This window comes from Coptis chinensis, chromosome 7 (assembly GCF_015680905.1).
Source record: "Coptis chinensis isolate HL-2020 chromosome 7, ASM1568090v1, whole genome shotgun sequence".
NCBI classification, from domain to species: Eukaryota; Viridiplantae; Streptophyta; class Magnoliopsida; order Ranunculales; family Ranunculaceae; genus Coptis; species Coptis chinensis.
The window spans coordinates 1,206,902-1,226,912 of NC_141462.1; the positions used below are offsets into that span (position 1 = coordinate 1,206,902).

Sequence of the window (20,011 nt, forward strand, 5' to 3'; positions counted from 1 at the left end):
TACTAAGATCTTTTGCCACCTAGCGACATGATATATAGGCGAAGACAAAGCTCTTTTTTGCTGAATTCCTTTCTATTACCGGTCAATTGTAAGGAAAAAAAAATATCACGAGTTACACAACCTAGTTACAACTTCCAATATAGAATTAGCCTTGGCTCTATGCATTTGGATAAAACAAAAGAAGCAGAATGATCTATATAGAGTTAAAGACTTGAAGGGTACCATTTGGCAATGCTTAAACGTACCTTTTTGCTGATTTATAAACAAGCATTAAAAACAAAGTCGCTTTGGGACTTAATTATACAATTTGATAGATAAGGCAAAGTGAAAAACCTTAAAAATAAGCAACAGCCAATCAGAAAGTGAATATAAATTATTGGAGCCAACACACAGAATTACTTAACATAAAGCAGGCCAGATAAACTGCAATCCCAATGAGGCTTTAGCCTTGTAATGTTCACAGATGGCTCTTTGTAGCCTTCCCAAATCCCAATACAACATCCACTTAGAAAGTTAGAAAAGAAAAACAGAAAGAAAGATAAAATCCATGATTCTTATAGCTGGGACTAGCACCTGTCATCAAATTGAAAGAAAACACTGCATTTAGCACTGTTATTCTTTTTGCACTATTAGCATTCACCATGTACTATGTTTTAATCACAATTAACTCTACATATTGTACAAGAATGAATGAAAAAGAACATTGAGTTGCAAAAAAATAAAGGACTAATCACCAATTACCCTTTCAGGAGTCAGGGACAGCACGTTTGCTCTGTTGCGGATTCCTGCATTATTTGCACCACTTGTGCCACATTGATAGTAATAATAAATGAGTAAGATTTAAAAGGAACAGAAAAACGATGTTGTCTATTGAATTTGGTTTCTTTTTTTCCAGTGATATAAACATCAGTGAGGTTGACACTTGACCTCTACATGTGGAGAGCCAACACAAAACATCCCCGAGCAACAGACTGACAGGGAAATGAGCAAAACATAGTGCGTGTTCATCATACTCTTGGTAGTATAACCTGGTTAAAGCTGCACACAATGGAAGCCAAAAGATAATAAAGATATCAAAATCAACAAAGTAGTCATGATTTAATGCTAATAACAAATTAAGATTCTTTCTGCCCATGCGTTAAATCTTGTTCGTGGAGATAATGTAGATCAGTTGATTCAAGTATCATGTAGAATGTTCAGATATTTGATGTATATATTTTTTTCTCTCTTTTTGTCGTTGGTCTAAAGACTTGTATGGATCAGAACTTTGTTGTAATCAACTAACTCTAAGTTCTAAGTTCTGACCAATGCACTGTTTGCATACTTGTAAATGACAAGGGCGCAAGTATCTCATCTTTGTGTTAGACAAGAATATGACTTCTCAGGCAAGCTTACCAGATTATATTTCTAAGAGATATCAAATCTTCAGGAAAGATGGATTATACTAGTGTGCAAGAATATATGAAAAGATGCTAACACAATAAATGATCTGTTCTTAAATTTGCAGATAACAAACCCTTAATTTTACTATACTTTCAGAATTCCATTGTGCTATATACAAGTCTTTTACATATGCATCTTATTCATTGCATATCCGTTAAGTTGAATCCTAACAGAATCACTACCTGATGAATCAAACAAATTTTTAGACATTGGCACAAAAGGTTCAATGAAGAAAACTACCTCTACGACTGAAGAAGGATTGGAGTTGTAGCCCGATGCGAGTTACTGCCATCTGATAGGGTCCCATCTCCCACGGAAGAGCCCTGCTCAGAGTCTCTATGTTCTTGATTGACGTGAAAGAAAAATGGATCATACATAATACCAGCATCTGCATTCTTAGTCTTCAGGTTATCATCAATTCCACTATAATCCAAATTCTGTAAAATATCAGGAACTGCAATTCCATCTTCTGCAAATTTGCTTCCCATTTCAATGTCGAGTTTCTCCTTTGAGCTGATACCTCCAATATTAGGAGTTACGGACCCTACCTCTATAAGATCATCTTCCAGCACCCAAACCCGGAAGTTGTTCATTGAAGGTGGGATCCTCGAGAAGAAAAGTTCTCGAATGTTCCTAAGCATTCCCTTGTTGTACGGGTTCTCCTTCTTATCATATCGGTACCGGAAGTTCTCATAAGTTGTCTGCAGAAGCAAGAAAAGTATTTAGTGGATATATAGAAAATACATGTAAAGGGAGAAAGAAGAGAGAGGGAAGGCTTCCAAGAATCATGCACCCAACATGAGGGGAGAGTTGAGGAGTATGAAGCTCACCTGATTTGTGCAGATCAAATAGAAATGGAAAACCGTAAGTCCGCCAACAAACCAGACGGCTATGAAACAATACACTATCAGCACTACGGAGAGAACCTCATTTCTCATTGCTGTCCACAAAGGGCCGCCATCACTGTGTTTAAGAATGTTGACCCAAGAAAAGGCAAAGACATACAGACACAGTACTGTTGAGGTTGATATAAACATGTAGAAGAACCGGTAGTTACGCTGTAATCAGATTGACATGGAAAGTTCCATCAGTTATGCAACAAACAGGGTAAATACTATTACTAGCAATGTAAGGGTCTTATTCCATGTAAATTCTAACTTTTATTTCAAAGAAAGTACTGAGTGTAGTTCTTGCCGTATCTGGGATCTACTGTAAAACAAATATTGGCAAGGGGGTCTCCTTTGTCAAAATTCAACTGTAATTGGCTGATCAGTTGATCAATTGCACCAAGGAACCACTATATGCCTACTTAGCACGTGAGGAATGATTTATCTGATGTACATTCTTGTTCACGAATCATTGTTATTCCTTATAATATCAGCCCTGTCGGTGACCGAAAACATCAAATCAATGGTCAAATTTGATGATGTTCATAGAGGGAATAAACAAAGAGGCAACTTAGTTTGACAATTTAGAATGGATAATATCTGAGCTGTCAAAGACCTATGGGCTATGCATATCATGGTAAAGACCAAATACCTTCACTTTCTGTTGGTACTTGGTACTGTCTCTAACTCTATATGGATAATCCCATATTCCTATGATTTATACAAACATGTTCAAACGTAAACACTTGCATTTAACATTAAAACTGTATCTCTGGAATATTAAAAAAACTTACGATTCCAATGCACTGACCCACCCATGGGCAGTGATGATCGAACCTCTGAACACAGTTGTTGCAGATTGAGCAATGAGAAGCACGAGGTGGACGATACAATAAACAAGTATCGCAGTATTTCACTTTTACAGAATGACCATTTACACTAACATCCTTTGTTCGAGGTAGTTTCAAATGAGGGGTTCTCCCATTGACCCACTCCATTGATGGTGTATTTAGATCACATGTTTCATCTGGTTCAGGCGGTCGAGAATTCCTTGGGACAATACCAGGATCTCTACCAGATGTCAAGAAGAGAAACATCAGATCCTGCAAAGTATATTCAGACAAGTCATTACCTTGCAGTCTATTTCTTTAAATAAGTTAGCTTTCACCTATAATATTACATGCTAAAACAAATTCCACAAATTAATAAAGCCACAGGCTACATTGACCATGAAGGGTTGAGTATATATAACAATCATAATAGTCAGGCTTGATGATAAAGTAAATGACGCGAGTATCACCAAACAAATAAATGACATAAGCAACCAATCCCATAAACAAGCTCTTATTCAAACTAGAAATGAGTATGGTTTCGGCGCTTTTTCTCCATTCCCTAGTGCACATACATACATCTAAACATAAAATCTATGCTACGCTAAAAGCAGCAAAACTCATTACAGCTACCAATAAGAAGAAAGTATTTCATTAAAGAAAAGAAATTACTAACCGCAATGCTGAGGATTGTGCCCACAGCCAGCACAGGATACCAGAGAAGGTTGATCGACGTGACCAATCTTGGAATATACTTGTAAACAGAATGCAATTGCAGGACCCCCTATGAGGACAGTGGTTAAAAATAGTGATGCCACATCGGGGCCAAATATCATTCTTCCACCACAGAAAAATCTCTGGAAATACCAGAAGAAAACAAATATCATTCATGGATATACTAGGTATTCTGGACAGATATAAAGAAGAAGAAAAAAAATTGCAAACTGTTACGAACATGTCATATTTGATATTTCAATATGGAACTATTAATTAACATGATTAAGTAAGAGGGGTTTAATATTTAGACACAAAACTGAATGAAGCTTCTTGGACTCTGTACTGATCAAAGGCTAATCCCTAACTAGAGACGATTTGTACAGGACTGAAGTATACATTCAGTTGTAAAAGATACAATACACTTCAAGTTGGAATACCCACACAACTAAATCAACAAATCATATAAACATGTAGAGCACAGATGTCTAATTAAACTCATTGTGTTATCATGCAAAACTTTTCCAGACTTGCCGTAAATGTAAAATGTTCATTACATGGATAGGTGCTTAGAATATTTGCAAGCCTTCTCTTCTAAAGCTAATTTTGATGCTAACTGCCTACCGAAAAAGAATATGATTATTACGTTATCCCAGTCAAACTATCATATATTTTGCTGTTAAATTGTTCACTTAGCATGTACTACATTACAGTGATGCCCATTTGATATCAGACTCTGAAGAGTCTCGGTGAATCAATACATGTGTTTGCCCAAAGGACTGTAGTTCATAGTGCAGCTAGTCATCATACCAGTTTGGAACCCATCTCAAACCTCTATTTGACCATTTGGATTTTGGAATACTCAACTACCACCTCCAAGAAATCAACCATATCTTCTCCAAGAAATCAACCATATCTTCTCCAATGAAAGTATTGGTATCGTGTTGGAACACTAGAGTGGATTCATCCTCGCAACACCAAAATGAGTAACCTTTTACCCTATGTATATGCCCACAAGTTTAAGATTCCTTTGCCAGGAATAAGCTCGCTCTCTCTGACTTGTAAACTATGCAGAAGGCTGAAGACCCATATGGCCATACGTTGCCATGAAAATTAGTCTACAAGTCCATCCAACCACACCTCGTCCTGATTCTTGTTTCCTCTATCTCCATCTTTTCGTCAAACATGTAATCTATATATACAAGATAAACACAATTCCAGTTTACCCTTCCTAAAATCTTTCTATTACCCTATGATGTAAGCTTTCATCCTCCGTTGTTGATATGTTTCACCAAATCATTTTCCTTGCAGTTACCCTAACCATAAAGTCTTTGGTGATCCCCTCATCTTCAAAAAATTCAGTAGGACAAGGACCAAATACATTGCTTCCTAATCCAAACTCTTGTTCAAACACAATTCTCATCAAGTGTACTAGACTGCAAGACACCGAGATAAGAAACCATTCAACGAGATAACGCCACCACCACATGAATCTCCTGTCAGTGTCATGTGATGATCACGCGCTCCGTTAGCAAAAATTTGCTAAGATAGGATTACACAGGTAGACAAATAAAAACCCGTGTCTGTTTATGATCATATAAAAAAGGCCAAATTTCACAATGTACCAAAATAATTCATTTCCTCAAAAACATCTCAATCAAAATAGATCAGGCTATAAAAATCATGATTCACAAAGAAATGAAACAAACATAGACCAAATCACCAAATCATTTCCACAATTTAACATTGAAAATAAAAAAGAGAGGCCATTACTTACATTGCTTCCCTTCCATAAGTGATAGAGCCTCTTGTGCTTAGACGAAGGGGCTCTTAAAGCACTACAAGAACAAGTAGGCTTACCCCGATGTCTATGCTTCACCATGGCAAAAGATCTTTATTATATTATTACCTTTTCTTCTTTAATTACCACTTGAGACCCATTGATGATGAAACAAAAAAGTGCCCAACAACAACAAAATCTTCAAAGATTATATCTTTTAAACAAGTTTAAGATTCAAGGTTGTATAAAACAATATAAAAAAATGGATGAAAGAAGAGAAGAAGATGGGCATAAGCAAAAAAAAAAAAAAAAAAACAGGCAATGTTTTTTTGCTTAAGTTTTGCTGTATTTGGGATTCAAAGACAGCTGCCCAAAGAATTTTATCTCTCTTCTAACAACAACAAAAACAAGAACAGCCCAAGAAAGAAGTAAACACATTGTTACGATCGACACGGCGGATTTTTCAATATTTCGCGCGTTTTTTTCGCGGGAAACGTGTTGTCGTGTCCTTTTTTTTGTTTATGATTTGATGTTAATGAAGACCAACGTCCAACTGTCCAACGGTAATATATATAATATTATTAAATAATATAATTGTTTGTTGTTTTGAGTTTTGAGTTTTGAGTTTTGAGTGCTGAGTGGAGTCCCCGTATTGCCAAGAGCCTGAGACATGTCGCCTCCATTTGTCACACTGTCTAAAACAATGTATTATTCTTTGTACAAAATTTTATTTTCAGGATATCCTCATAGGGACGAAATCCGAGACCGTTGGACGTGTAATCCAACGGTTTAAAAATAAAAAACAAACTCCTTTTTCTTTCTTTTTGTTTTTGATTTTCGGATTGTTGAATCACACATCCAACAGTCTTAGAACCTTCATTCCCTATAAAATATTTTCGTGGTAGCCCATGCCTCCATTCATTCTTCTTACAACACTGCACAGTTCACCACCCTCCTTGTTAAAGGTATAGGATTTAGTGATTTACACAAATGAAATCGTTACCACAAAAGAGATTCGAATTCCTTCTGAAATGGATTTGCATTTATTTTCATTCCTTGGGATTTATGTGGTAGACGGTAGACTTGGACCCAATGCTCACAACCCAAGTCCTTGTCCTTGAATAACCCCTTGTTTCAGTTCAAAATTGCATATTGAAAAAGCAGAACAAAAATGTACTAGTTGTCTACTTGTCTATAGGAACAATCCATGAAAACAAAACCATTTTCATATAATCATGCATGTTTTTTTTGCTTATTTGTGGGCAACTAGCTCCAAAGACCAAAGTTGAGTGAGTTTTACGTTATTTTCAGAGTTTGTCTCAAGTTCCAACCCTTCACGTATTATTTATTTCATTTGTTAATGAACTGGTAGGGTCTGGCTGCTCCATGTCTTTATTATGAAAATTCAGTTGAGAGCTGTGGAAACTAGCTTGGTGAACTAAACGATTCTTTCCATCACTTTTAATTAAATTGATGGAATCATGAAATGAGAGAAAGTTAAAGATGGTCAACCAGTTTGCACTCGGAATCTATTAACAATCATGATCAGATCAACCACTATTCTTGCTGGAATTTAAAATTAGTGGATATTTTCATATTGCGTGAGGCCATGTCTAAAATAGCTGAAATAATATCTTTGAATGCTGATATAGTATTTCATATGTCATTAATGATGTATTTTGTTTTGTGGGACTGTTGATGTTTACATTGTGTACTATTCAACTTTAAATCCTTCAGTTGCGTAAGGCATTTCAATTGCCATACTCTTTTTAAAATCAAAATTCTATAGCAACCGAATGTTTTGAAAATGAAATATGTGGCACTCAGTGCATTGGTGGACTGAAAAATGATCAGTGTGTTCACAAATTCGGTTCAAAAGTATTCTTTTTAAAATAATAGAGTAGTTGGACTAATGATAACGTTTCTTTCTTTACAAGGATATTCTATCAAACTTCATGAGTCATGACAGGATATGCTTGCAGGAGAGACAGAACTACAGAAGAACCACAAGAGGTCGATCATTCTTATTCATTCTTCCAAGTCCGACGTACCAACAAGGTAACAAGTACTGAAAGTAACATCTCAATTGACACATGCTTCCAACTATAATAACGTTGGAAAGCAATGGTGCACTACTACAAAAAGAACGGAGAAACATTTTACATGTAACATTTTATGACAGGTTCTTTTTAGTTACTGGAAAATTCCAGGAGTTGAAATCATCACTGCTGTCCATGCATATCTTCTTCACTCTTCCAAACTACATCCTTCAGGCTGTTGGAAAGCTTTTTATAAAACTGCGAAGAACAATGACAAAATTATTACAGCAAATGTATCACTTGAATAGTAGAAGTAGAGGGACAATTTTATTAGAAATTAAAAAGTGTCTTTCTCGTCCTACCTCCAAAGCAGCAAATGTGTGGCTGGAAATATGTACGCATAGCCCACATCTGCTTAATCATGCTTAACTTTCCTTTCTCTTTTGCATTTTCTCAAAGTCCAAGGTCTGTTCATTTTCCAGGTTTTTGTTTATTTTATTTTGGCGGTTAAGCACTTAGTCTATTATATATCTACTTTTATATAGGTCTACTGTTTTTGCAGTTTCAATTAGTTCTCATGCTCGGGTATCCCAAGCGAATACTTGTTTGCCTTGTCAAATTAGTGTCACCATACAACTTAAGAGATAGTAAATAGAATGGTACATTTGTTTCAACCGGAAGCTTCCAACTAAAACTTTATTTTTATAACTAGGATAAAGTACCCCGCCATATTGTTGTAAACCAATGGTTTAGTGAAGTGTTCCTTCATCTGACACGCATATTATTAAGTTGATATTAATGTGTTCCAAAATCAAAAAAGTAAACAAGGTACCTTATGGAACTCTAAAGTATCTCCTTTTGCTTTCCGCACCTCAACCATATGAAGAGAAGGAGCCACTTGAAACACCTGATAACATGAGAGAGAGTTATAATAACTTAAGAAGTTCAAAACAAAATGGATCTGTCACATAAATTTTATCCAAACTTCGTGTCCAAGTTACCTCTGTGGCAATATTTAGGTTACCCTTTCTCCCTGCTTTCATATTTTCCAGCCTCATCTGAGAAAAGGAAAAAATTTAATCCAATGCAACGTCCACAAAAATTCAAATAGACGACATTGTGTACAATTGTGAATTCTTCACCTTGTAATTTTTTTTATGAACATCAAATCCAAGAGGCTTTGCAGCTTCTTCTATTTTACTGACTATCTCATTGGGCGGACATTGTGATGTAAACCTCGTTTCCCTCTTAATTTCCTGTAGCATATGATATAAACAAAATTCAATCACTAGAAAATTTGAATCCTTCGTTATTGTCAAAACAACACCAGAAGATTTCCCAAAAGTTTTATCAAGTATGGTTGAAATCGCTGGAACATTGTCCAATTTATGCAAAGTGATACGTAAAATAAAAACGATCCAGGTTTCCAAAGTAACAAAACTGCACAAATGCACAAACATATACACATACATTTTCAGTCAAATAATTCATCAGAATCAGAAATTAAGAATGCAGACCTGCTCTTCAAACAAGTTCCCTAGATTGAGTCCTGAGGACATGGAAATCAGTTCGAATGCATTCATAGGTGCTGGTTGTTCTTCTCTCTTTTCAGTCACATGGGACTCCTGATACAGTGCCACAAGGTTTAATGTTGAGCAATCCTTTCATCACGTCAATAATAAATGAATAATATTTTTTCTTAAGATTTGATAAAATTATTAGCTGACTCACTTCCGAGTCCTTGAAAACAGCTTCTACATCATCCAAGTTCGCTTCATATTTCTCGTCAAATACAGGTACCTTGTAACCTTTCTTGAACCACTCGTCCTCCAAAATTTCAGCAATAGTAATGCGCTGCATTGTTCATCAGAAGGATCAGCACTCTCTAAATGACAAATCAATTACAAGCAAGAAGCTGATTACAGGCACAGAAACTCCCAGAGGACAAATTTTTAGTGTCCCAGGCATCATATAAAGAATCCTTTTAAAACCATCATTATCCAAATGATTATGAGGGTTCAGTCTACTGAAATTTCCTATATGACTGAAGGCATTAGCATTCTTACTGAACTATCGTTAAAAGGTACATAGTTTGTTCATCCTTATAACCTCTTTTTCTTATGAAATTTTTTGCAATAAAAATCCAAATAAGAAGTCCTTGATGGTCCAAACATTGCTTGCACATGCATATAAACATGTTGACAAAATATTGTAATGGTACTCACACATGCAGAATTTTTTTTCCCGATGGAGTTTTTATTTAATGTGATACGCATACATATCTCAAGCCATGTGATCAATACCAATTTCTATCGCTTTAGGAGCTAAGTAGGCATAAGTACTTACAGTTATAGGGCTTGGATCCAAAATTCTGCTTAATAGTTTCATTGCGTTAAAAGAGAGCCAAGGAGGGCAAGTAAACTCAGCCATCGAAATCTGCAGGCATTAAGAAGCAACTATTAAACAGAAATGGAAATAAAACAGGAAAATGATCTTCTAAAGTCCATAAAGTGCTCACTTTTTTGTACAGGTTCATAAGATTAGAATCCTCGAAAGGCAAGTAACCTGCAAGTAATACAAATAGGATAACACCACATGACCACAAGTCTGCTGTTGCCCCATCATAGCCTCTATCATTGAGGACCTACCCAATTGAATAGACAAAATATTCCCAGGTTATTTACAACTAAAGAAAATAAAGAGAACTACAACAGAGAAATTTGATATGATCTGGGAACCAATAGTACCTCTGGAGCAACATAATTTGGAGTACCACAGGTAGTGTGAAGTAGGCCATCGTCCTGCCACAAAAACGTTTACAGTTAGAATCAAATCTAGATCTATGAAGAACATCTAAAAAAAAAAGTTTAAAAGAAATTAGGTTGGGGGATCTGTGAACGAGTGGACTTGATGACCCATTCAGAAGTACAATCAGAATCCACAAGACCCTCACTCCCCACAAGACCAAACTTTAACAGATAGAATATTGGGAAAAACATATACAAACAAATATAAATGAACAAAGACAAAATACAAAAACTTGTCAATAATTTTCATTATTTAGAATTTAAATTACCCTGACTTGTTGAGACAGTGCACTTAATCCAAAATCAGAAACTTTGAGGTTCCCACACATGTCGAGGAGTAAATTTTCTGGCTGAGCACATGCAAAGTCGAGGAAATGAAGCCTTGTTTCAACCAAATCAACATAAAATGAATTTGAGACATGCAAAAGTAATGGATTTACCTTCAAGTCTCTGTGGTAAACACCCCTGCTATGGCAATAATCAACAGCATTAATAAGTTGCTGGAAATAACTCCGCGCCTCGTCCTCTCTCATCCTCCCATTATTAACCTTGACAAAGATAAACATTCAGGAAATTGATTATATAGTAAAATTAGCATGAATTGCATAAGCTAAGAGACGTGTCTCAAAAAGTCCTATACAACAATTCTAGACTGTGTTCTAAGAAAGTACCACTAACTTACAGTTACAGTTTTAAAATGACTTCAGCAGAGTACAGAATGTTGTGACGGCCAAAAATAATTTATAATCTATGTATGGTCTAAATCTCAAAAATTTCATGGGTACAACTAGACACTTTTAAAGCTATTTGGATGCATCAACCATATAAAAACAGGGCCATAAGTCATAACTGTATAAGGAAAAAAAAATGAAGGATTACAAGAATTCTCATAACTTACAATTTTGTCGAAGAGCTCTCCTCCAGTAACAAATTCCATAACTATAAAGATTTTTGTCTTGCTACCCATTACCTGAACGAAGAAAACTACCTCATATGGACAGGGTGACAATAAATAGTGCAACTTGAATTCAACAGATATAAACCTTTATAATTCATTCGCTTACATGCAGTGACACAGACTAACCCTCATCGATATACATGAAAGACAGAAATGACCCGAGTGACCCTCTTTTTTAGAAGGTAAGCTTGTTTTAAATGAGATCAGTAACTCAGTAATGCTGGTGGGTTTCGAACCCCAGACCTCAGGTATCATCACCCAAAGGTTTTACAGAGTATGTCTCACAAAATCCCATATTTGGAATATATCAAACCACTCAATGATTTCAGAATATCTGATAACATCGAATTGTTCCCATTTTATTTTGCCCAAGTAAAGCTCCCAACAAAGTGATGAAATGACATGCTATGCAATGCTTTGACCGAAGCCATCAAAAACCCTTTCGTCACCCCCAAGAGATACAGAATCTAAAGTAGTGCTCAGGATAACGAAATGTACCTCAAACAAGCGTACAACATTTGGATGCTTTATTAGCTTCATTGTTGCTATTTCCCTCCTTATCTGCACAGATGCATTGTACTTCTTAGAAGCATAGAAACCATTTCAGGAAGCCAATCAAATTATATTATGCTACTTCAAAAATAAATACTCAGTTCAAGGATTGTGAAACCTACTTTATCTGTGTCCATTAACAATATATACACAATTCAAGTCTATCCACAAGAATTCTACGAGAAACAAGATCCATGTTCTAAATTGTGATGATTAAGGACCTGTACATTATTAGGTAGAAGAGATTAAGGACCATGACATTAAGATTCGAATAATCTATAAATGGACAGCAACCAAAATACCTGTTCAGCCATCTTGTGCTTGAGAACTTTCTCTTTGTCAAGTATCTTGAGGGCCACTGGTTCCCCTGTCTCAGAATTCCTTGCAAACCTCACCTTGGCAAATGTTCCCTCACCTATTGTCCTCCCCACCTCATACTTACCCACCCGGCGCTTGACTTTGGCTGCGTTCATTTTGTATCGCAGGAAACTTCTTGGATTCAGTTACCAAACTATTATATAGTTTTTCACCTGGAATCAAAACAAACCTCATAAACATAAAACCAAGACTCGACTAAAGCACAATAATACCACATTTTGAACATTTATCAATTTGATCTCACATTTTATAGATGAACGACAACATGGAAACCACATAAAATTGCTTACAATGGCCGACACATGCAATCCATCGTCAATAAAGACATTTATGAAAAAACACCCAACTGAAATATGACCAAACACAACTCGAGCTCAACAAATTGTTTTAGCTCTAGAGATATGAACTTTGAGCCAACATAATTATTATCTACTAAAACAATATTAAGTAAATATATTAATGCTTACTTAAAGTATCACATATATCAAAGATTTTAACAATTGTTGCACATCAAGAGAAACTTTCAACCATAAGGGTGAACAGTACAAAAAGATTACGAGTAAATAGTCTTATATAAAAAAGATTCTCCTTTCTTTAGTATGTCAATGAAAGAGAAAGGGAGAGGAATCATACAACTCCAAAACCACTATCTTGAAACCAAAACAAAGAGGCCAGGTATACAAAATACTGACTGCACACAAAACAAACCAGCCTAAAAAAACTAAATGAACAACACACAGTTTTACCAAAGCCCACTAACATGAACAATGAAGATAATATATAGGCACTTGGGGACTAAATGCAACATTCAAAACTGAAAATCCCATAAAGGATATAAATTAAAATGTAAATATTACATTGTCTCTTATGTTCTACACTTCCAGTTCACAGGCAACTAAGATGAGCTAAATATGCAGCAAGTTTTACTCTTTAATAAGCAATTCTATTGAAAAGCAACTAATACCAACCTTCAAAATGAATCTCCCACTTTAAAAGATTCCCTGTTTTAATACCAAACCTCAAATTTCAAATCCCAATTAAAGTGAGAGAATAAAAAAAAGCTCAAAACCTCTCCAAACACAAAACCTGGATTGAAAAACTCAAACTCTGAAAGCCCAACAATGAAAAAAGAAGAAAAGAATTGAACTTTAATGAAACACAACAAAAAAAAACACTCCCCAACCAAAAACAGCAGACAAGGTGGGCAATGGAGTATATAACAAGAAGCCAAAACTGTTGATTCTATCTTTTCTTGTCTACTAAATGAGCCAAGTGACTAAGTGAGTAAGATTTTTAGCTAATCCTCAATAATGAAAAACAATATTGAACTGAAATTACTGTTTTTTTTTTTTTTTTTTGAAACTGGTAAAAAAATTTGGCAAGAAAAATGACAACACACTTGTTTTGTTGTCACAAAGACTTGAGAAAGAAGGTCGTCCACGTGTTGTCAAGGGGCTTTTTTGCTGACTAGACTAATTAGTAAGTGTACTTATCAATAAGGACAACAAAACTGGTTTTGCACCACATGATTTTGAGGACTAATGACATGTTGTTGAAAAATTCATTAAAACTCTCTCAACAGTCTTTTTCCATCAAATGCTATAGTTGCTTATTACGATGAAACACCAACACTGACAGTAAATAGAGCCTCATTTGTGATGATGCTGAAATTTTTAGTGTAAGGGGATGGTTAGTGAATTAGTGAAGACCAAATTCTATAAGATATATATATTAAAAGAGAGGTTGGATCGTCTCCACCCGATGGAAAACTTTAGCTATTACACCTTTTACAAAATATTTTTGATATGTGTCTCTTATTTAACACCTAAAATAACAGTATTATTTAAAATCAAACAAATATCATTACAAAAAAAGAAAGATTCGTGGAAAATGGAAAAAAAAAATCTCCACCATTTTGTTTTTAAAAATGTTTATTTATTTCTTCAACAGGATTCTTATTATTACTTTAATTAAACTGCCAAATTTTCTATTGAAATAAAAACCCACATTTGGATTTGAATGAAAATTGAAAATACAATTATAAATTATTACATAATTTCACAGCACATTTGATTAATACTCAATAAATAATCCAAAAAATGATTAAAACTCAACTTGAAATAAAAATGATTAAATTATTAAAAAATATGATTAAAGCTCAAAATCCAATCATCAAATTACTAATTTGTAAATATCAAATTGATCCCGTATAAAAAAAATTAATTAGTTTCAACTCAATATTGAAAATCAATATCAATCAAAAGTTATTGATGTTTATAATAATTAGTGTTTTGATGACTTTATTTGGTATATAATTAAAAGTGATGTGTCCTTTGAAAACTCCCAAATTAAATAATTAAAATAGATTTAAAAGAAGTATGAGGATCGGAAGAAAACGCATTAATTGTGGGCATCAATGGTGGGTGACTATTCTTCTTACTAGCGAAAGTAAGAAGAATGCTTCTTTATTATTTTATTCTCTTTATAATTTCACTATTTATTTTTCTCTTGGGTTCATAAGACACCTAAAATACACATTGACAAACAGAATCTTCATTTTTTGTAATGATTAATTTTTTGTTTTAAGTAATACTGTTATTTTGGGTGTTAAATAAGGGGACACCGTGTCAAAATAATAATATTTTGTAAGGTGTAATGGCTATTTTTTTCCCACCCCGGTGGAGAATCGACCTCAATAAAAGATATGGTGTTAATGTTGTTCAGCCATTAATTTTCTTTTACTACTTTAGATTAAGGTTGTGAGGAGTGAGGGCATTGAATCAACCATATTGTTTGTTGGAGATGAACAATCAAACATATTGGACGAGCTAATTTTTCCTCGGAATTTAATTGGGAGGACCTGGACGAGCTAAAGTACAATGAGAATTGAGAACTATACATTCACATGGCCAAGGCCCAAGTGGACCACCTGTAGCATATGAGTGGTGAGAACTGACAAGTGGTACAGAGTACGTACACGTCCTTTACTCTTGTTTCTTCCACAAGAACCATGTGGTCCTGGTGCGGATCAGTGCAATCTTTGTCTCAAAATGGTAACATGAAGGAGTGCATTTTTTGGTAGGACATTGGAGATGCTTGTCTTCATGTACTCTTCACAACGTATGAAACAGTGAATGACTGAATGGTGGAACCTCTGCCTCTCTCGAATCACAGGACATTGGATGATTTACTCTTTACTATCATTATTAACCATAAAAAAAAAAATTACATTACCCACACACGGTCACCAGTTTTTTCACTTATTTTTCTAGGTAATTACTTAATTTTGTGTTGTTTTTACATTGTGTCTACCTTAACCATTTTTTCAGAGTGTCAATTAATTTATGCTTGTATAATAAGGATAAACTGGATTATATTGTAAAAATTGACTTTGTTGAAATGTTTAAAAATGTGTTATTCACTTATTCCTATCTGTATGCAATGCATGTGTTTCAAAACACCACTCTTTTAGTGGTTGGTGTTACATTTTCTACCATACCCCTTCTTTCCAAATTCACACAAGGCAGTGCCGGCCCTGAGGCAAAGCCACACAAGCAAGCACTTTGGGCCTATGTTATTTTGGCAAAGTAAAGGGTCGCCAGTCCACCACTAGAGTCCACTTAAACAGTTTAACACACCTTGCAATATACACTTACTAATAAAAACAATATAATTATAGACTTAATTTAAGCTTATATATGGGTAATATGGCTAATGAAATTATTAAATTCACTTGCTATTTCACAGATTATTAAGTCAAAAGATGCATAAAATATTATTTGTTATATAAAACAAAAAAAAAAAAAAAAAATCAACTAAAAAGATGAGAAAACAGATAATAACGCGAGACAAAAAATGCGGCGATTTTTGTTTTTGACATGTGAATGGACACATATAGGGCCACATTTTAAGAGTTGGCTTTGGGTCACCAGAAACTCAAGGCCGACGCTGACATAAGGATCACATTTTGCATATTTGTCAAAGACTTTAACGAAATCAGTCTTATAAGAGCCATTGAAGTGCCAAGGGACGAACAATTTAGAGATTTTGGGTCTTTGTAACTATAAAAATATGGTGTAGCTACATTGATTGCGAAATGAGCAAGGAAAAAAAAACAACACAATGTATAGTTTTATTCAATTGATCACATCAATGAAAGTAATTTAACATAAACCTTGAAGAAAAAAGGATGTGAAGTCCATCACTCTTTGGGTGGTTAATGGGGAGGGATCCGTTTACCATGGTTTTTAATACTATGGTTTATATCACACCTATTTACAAGATGAGTTAAGAGCTAATATTTCGTTGATATGATCTACTATCTATGGATAACTACTCCACAAAATTTTTGCTCGTTTGGAAAACCTCTAGTCTAGTTAAAAATTGTTGACAATTTTGAATTTTTTTTAACAACTAAGATTTTTCGATTTTGCAATCATCTTTTAACATTGTTAAACATTATCCAATGTGATGAAATTTTGTAGAGGTGATCTGTATGGTTTGTTGGACATATATCCAATATATATATATATATATATATATATATATATATATATATATATATATATATATATATATATATATATATATATATATATATATATATATATATATATTATAGTTCGTCTTGTGGGTGAAGTTGTGGGGCATTATATGAAAACTATAGTATATTAATCCCTCCTCTTATTTAATAATCACATCTATTTTTTTCTAGAGATAATTCAATTGAATCAACATACTTTCCTCATGTTCTTCTAGGAGCTCCATATATTTATTCTATAAGTAAAACATTAGACAATTTGATTTGTATATGGGCTAGCAGGTGGCTTGTCTGGCCTCCATCATCAATAGATGAAACTTTCTTTTTTTTCTGGTAAAGTATGTCACTAGCTGGTGGGCTCGTGTTCATTATATGAAAACTACATAATATTAAGCAGCCTCTTATTTAATAATCATATCGGTCGGGAAGAAAAAATAGTTTTGGGATGATCCTACGGTGATAAATCAATTTCTTTTAAAAATCCTACTTATTCTAAAAAAACTCGCCAAAATCACCACCGAAATAAAACCCTTGTTTTTCCCCTCTTCATGACAAGAAAAAACCCCCACCTTCCTTTTTTTGGCCAAAAAAAAAAACGCGCGGCTCCAGATTCAATTCTTCTTCATTAACCATCTTCAAACATTGGAGATAATAGGTACCCTATTTGTTCTTTTTAATTATAAGAATCATAAATAATTTTTAATGCTTAAGTACTATTGACCATGAATTGGTTGGATTAGTTTTCTAGAAGTCCCATATATACTACATTGGAAAATCATCTTGGTGAATATGCCATATTCGGGATGTCTAAGAGTATTAATGAATATGTTATTAAATATTTGGATTGGAGAGGAAAAATTAGCATGCATAGACACTTCGATTCCCTTTTAATTCTTAAGGGTGTGTGCATACGAATCGGTTAATTGTTTTGATAGCAGTAGATATTCATGGGAATGAATTGATAACATGCTTCCACTTCAATTTTTAATTTTTTCTTTGTTTAATCTCATGGAATTGAAGTAATTGAAGTAATTGGAGTTTAGAGTTTTGTTAGTTGTTATTTCAATGTTTTTAACTTAATAAAGTGGACTCGAGAATTAGATTATGGTGCTTACTCAACATGTAGCATGTTGATAATACGTACTATAATAGAGGTGTTTCAGTGTCTTTGCTTTAGGAACTTTAAAAACAGTGTTAGACATGTTAGTACTTCAAGCCAACACATGTATATGACTATGTACATTGATATGTCATAGTGCTCAATCATTTCATATTTACTCTCCCATTAGTCTTTACTCAACGAAGTGCATGTTGATAATACGTACTATAATAGAGGTGTTGATAATAAAGCATTACTTAAAAACATCATATGGTTCTTGTAATAGCATTTTAGTAAGTTGGGAAAGAACCATTTGAATAATTATTTATCATTTTTCAGGCTATAGTTTGCATTATGCTTAGTCTCAAAATTTTCTTAGTCCCATACTATATTACTTCAATTTACAAAGGATTTTTTATGAGTTGCCTCATAGCCCATATTTGCCCGAGCATGACACGACTTGTAGAATTGTATTTGTGACATTTAATTATTTGTTAGTGTGAGTCCTCTACGTACACATTGTTGTCCCACTAGTCAAGCTATTGTTTTCATTCATGGGCATTGACACGTAAAGTTTTTCCCAAGTTATTTGTTGTTGATGTTACTGCTTTAGGATGGAAGACCATGATTATCAATGTATGTAGTTGTTTTTCGGCCTAATGATATACTACTTTTAAATTCATGTACAAGGTTAGGAACATTTTAATTTAGGAATATAAGCATTTAACGCTTTGCATGATGTTGATTACAAGATTTATGAATGGCTAATAGCTAGGGCGAAAGCAAGTGCAAGTATTGGGTGCTTCATAAAAGTTGATGAGATTTCAAAATATTTTGTTGCCACAAGTTAAATCTATACTACTATTGAACTTCCTTGACATGCTATGGTGAATAAATTATGAAGTAAGATTTAAGAGACTTGAGATGCGGCGCTTTAGAAGGAAACCTGAAAGTTATGGTAGGTTTATATTGTAATATTAGCTTTGGTTGTTTAGCATTGAGCGTAGGCTTTCCTATGTATTATTATAACTCTCTGCTTCAATGATTTAACTCAAGAAAAAGATATCTACAATATCATTATCAAAAGAACCAAGGGAAAAATAAAAAGTGTGATACTTGCATATATAGTAAATGATTTTGTTGTCTTTAGTGAAGAAATGACTCCGTGTGTAGTCAAAAAATTTGGGTTTAGAAATTTAATAATTTGTATTTGTTCTCAAACGTATATATGCTAAACCAAAATGATTTTTTATGGGATATTTAGTTAAGGTGTTCAAGGTATCATAAGGACAAATAGGTTAAATTTAAATGTAAAAAAAAAATAGTTTGAAAAGTTAGTGCAGAATACTAAATTTACATGTGTCATAATAATAAAACAGCTTGGTTTTTTATGCTGTTATATCAAGTGGTTGTGGAGAAAACAGTTTTGGGAGATCCTATTGTGATCAAATCACTTTCTTCTAAGAGACCTACTTACTATAAAAAAAACTTGCCGAAAACAAAATAGACTTTCACGGCTAGAAAAAACCCCATAAAATCTTCTCAAAATTTTCCAAATTTAGATTAGACGTTTCCAATTTTATATTGAAGGAAAAAGCAGTTTTGCTTTGGGCTGAGATCCTACCGGCCACAAATCACTTTCTTTTAATCTTCCATAAAAAACACTTTCCAAATTCATAATAACACCATTTGCAACATACATCAACTATCATTGGTTGATTGAATATGTTTTATTATATTAGATATGGGGATTTGTAAATTGGAGCAACGGAAAAATTGACTTTGTGACATCCAAAGGTTGGTTGTTAGCCTAAAACATTGATGATGCAGTCACAAAAGAACAGTCTGTGTGTTCTATGTATGTCATGAGATGAAATTGTTGTCATAACAAATGTTGTTCAATAAACGGTTCGTTATCTCTTTGTACTTGAAAATGAAGTATGAATATTTATTCACTCACAACTTCTTAGACAAGCTACTGTTT

General features: G+C 34.0%; 2 protein-coding genes across 2 annotated transcripts; both read right to left on the minus strand.

Annotated features, from left to right (window-relative positions):
- Positions 1–341: 341 nt before the first annotated feature.
- On the minus strand, positions 342–5,901 carry LOC147485043 (putative protein S-acyltransferase 4). Its single transcript, XM_086573414.1, is given in 7 exon segments — positions 342–1,038; positions 1,684–2,144; positions 2,274–2,501; positions 3,125–3,433; positions 3,837–3,879; positions 3,881–4,017; positions 5,652–5,901. Coding segments are annotated over 6 exon segments (1,281 nt in total). The 5' UTR covers positions 5,757–5,901; the 3' UTR covers positions 342–1,038; positions 1,684–1,685.
- Positions 5,902–7,648: 1,747 nt separating this feature from the next.
- Positions 7,649–13,802, minus strand: LOC147485044 (CBL-interacting protein kinase 32-like). Its single transcript, XM_086573413.1, has 15 exons — positions 13,357–13,802; positions 12,313–12,540; positions 11,957–12,019; positions 11,399–11,470; positions 10,941–11,048; positions 10,770–10,850; positions 10,441–10,494; positions 10,212–10,337; positions 10,040–10,129; positions 9,425–9,547; positions 9,211–9,318; positions 8,836–8,949; positions 8,695–8,751; positions 8,526–8,600; positions 7,649–7,951 (listed from the first exon to the last, which is right to left on the minus strand). The coding sequence occupies exons 2-15, from the start codon at positions 12,481–12,483 to the stop codon at positions 7,877–7,879; spliced, it is 1,317 nt and encodes a 438-aa protein (XP_086429539.1). The 5' UTR covers positions 12,484–12,540; positions 13,357–13,802; the 3' UTR covers positions 7,649–7,876.
- Between the last annotated feature and the right edge of the window lie 6,209 nt (positions 13,803–20,011).

Excerpts from the sequence above, each read along its gene's own strand:
- LOC147485044 (XM_086573413.1), bottom strand. The coding sequence starts at position 12,483 with ATGAACGCAGCCAAAGTCAAGCGCCGGGTGGGTAAGTATGAGGTGGGG. Across the intron at positions 8,752-8,835 it reads TTCATAAAAAAAATTACAAG|ATGAGGCTGGAAAATATGAA; the intron begins GTGAAGAATTCA and ends TCCTTTTCTCAG. Across the intron at positions 7,952-8,525 it reads ATACTTTAGAGTTCCATAAG|TTTTATAAAAAGCTTTCCAA; the intron begins GTACCTTGTTTA and ends TGTTCTTCGCAG.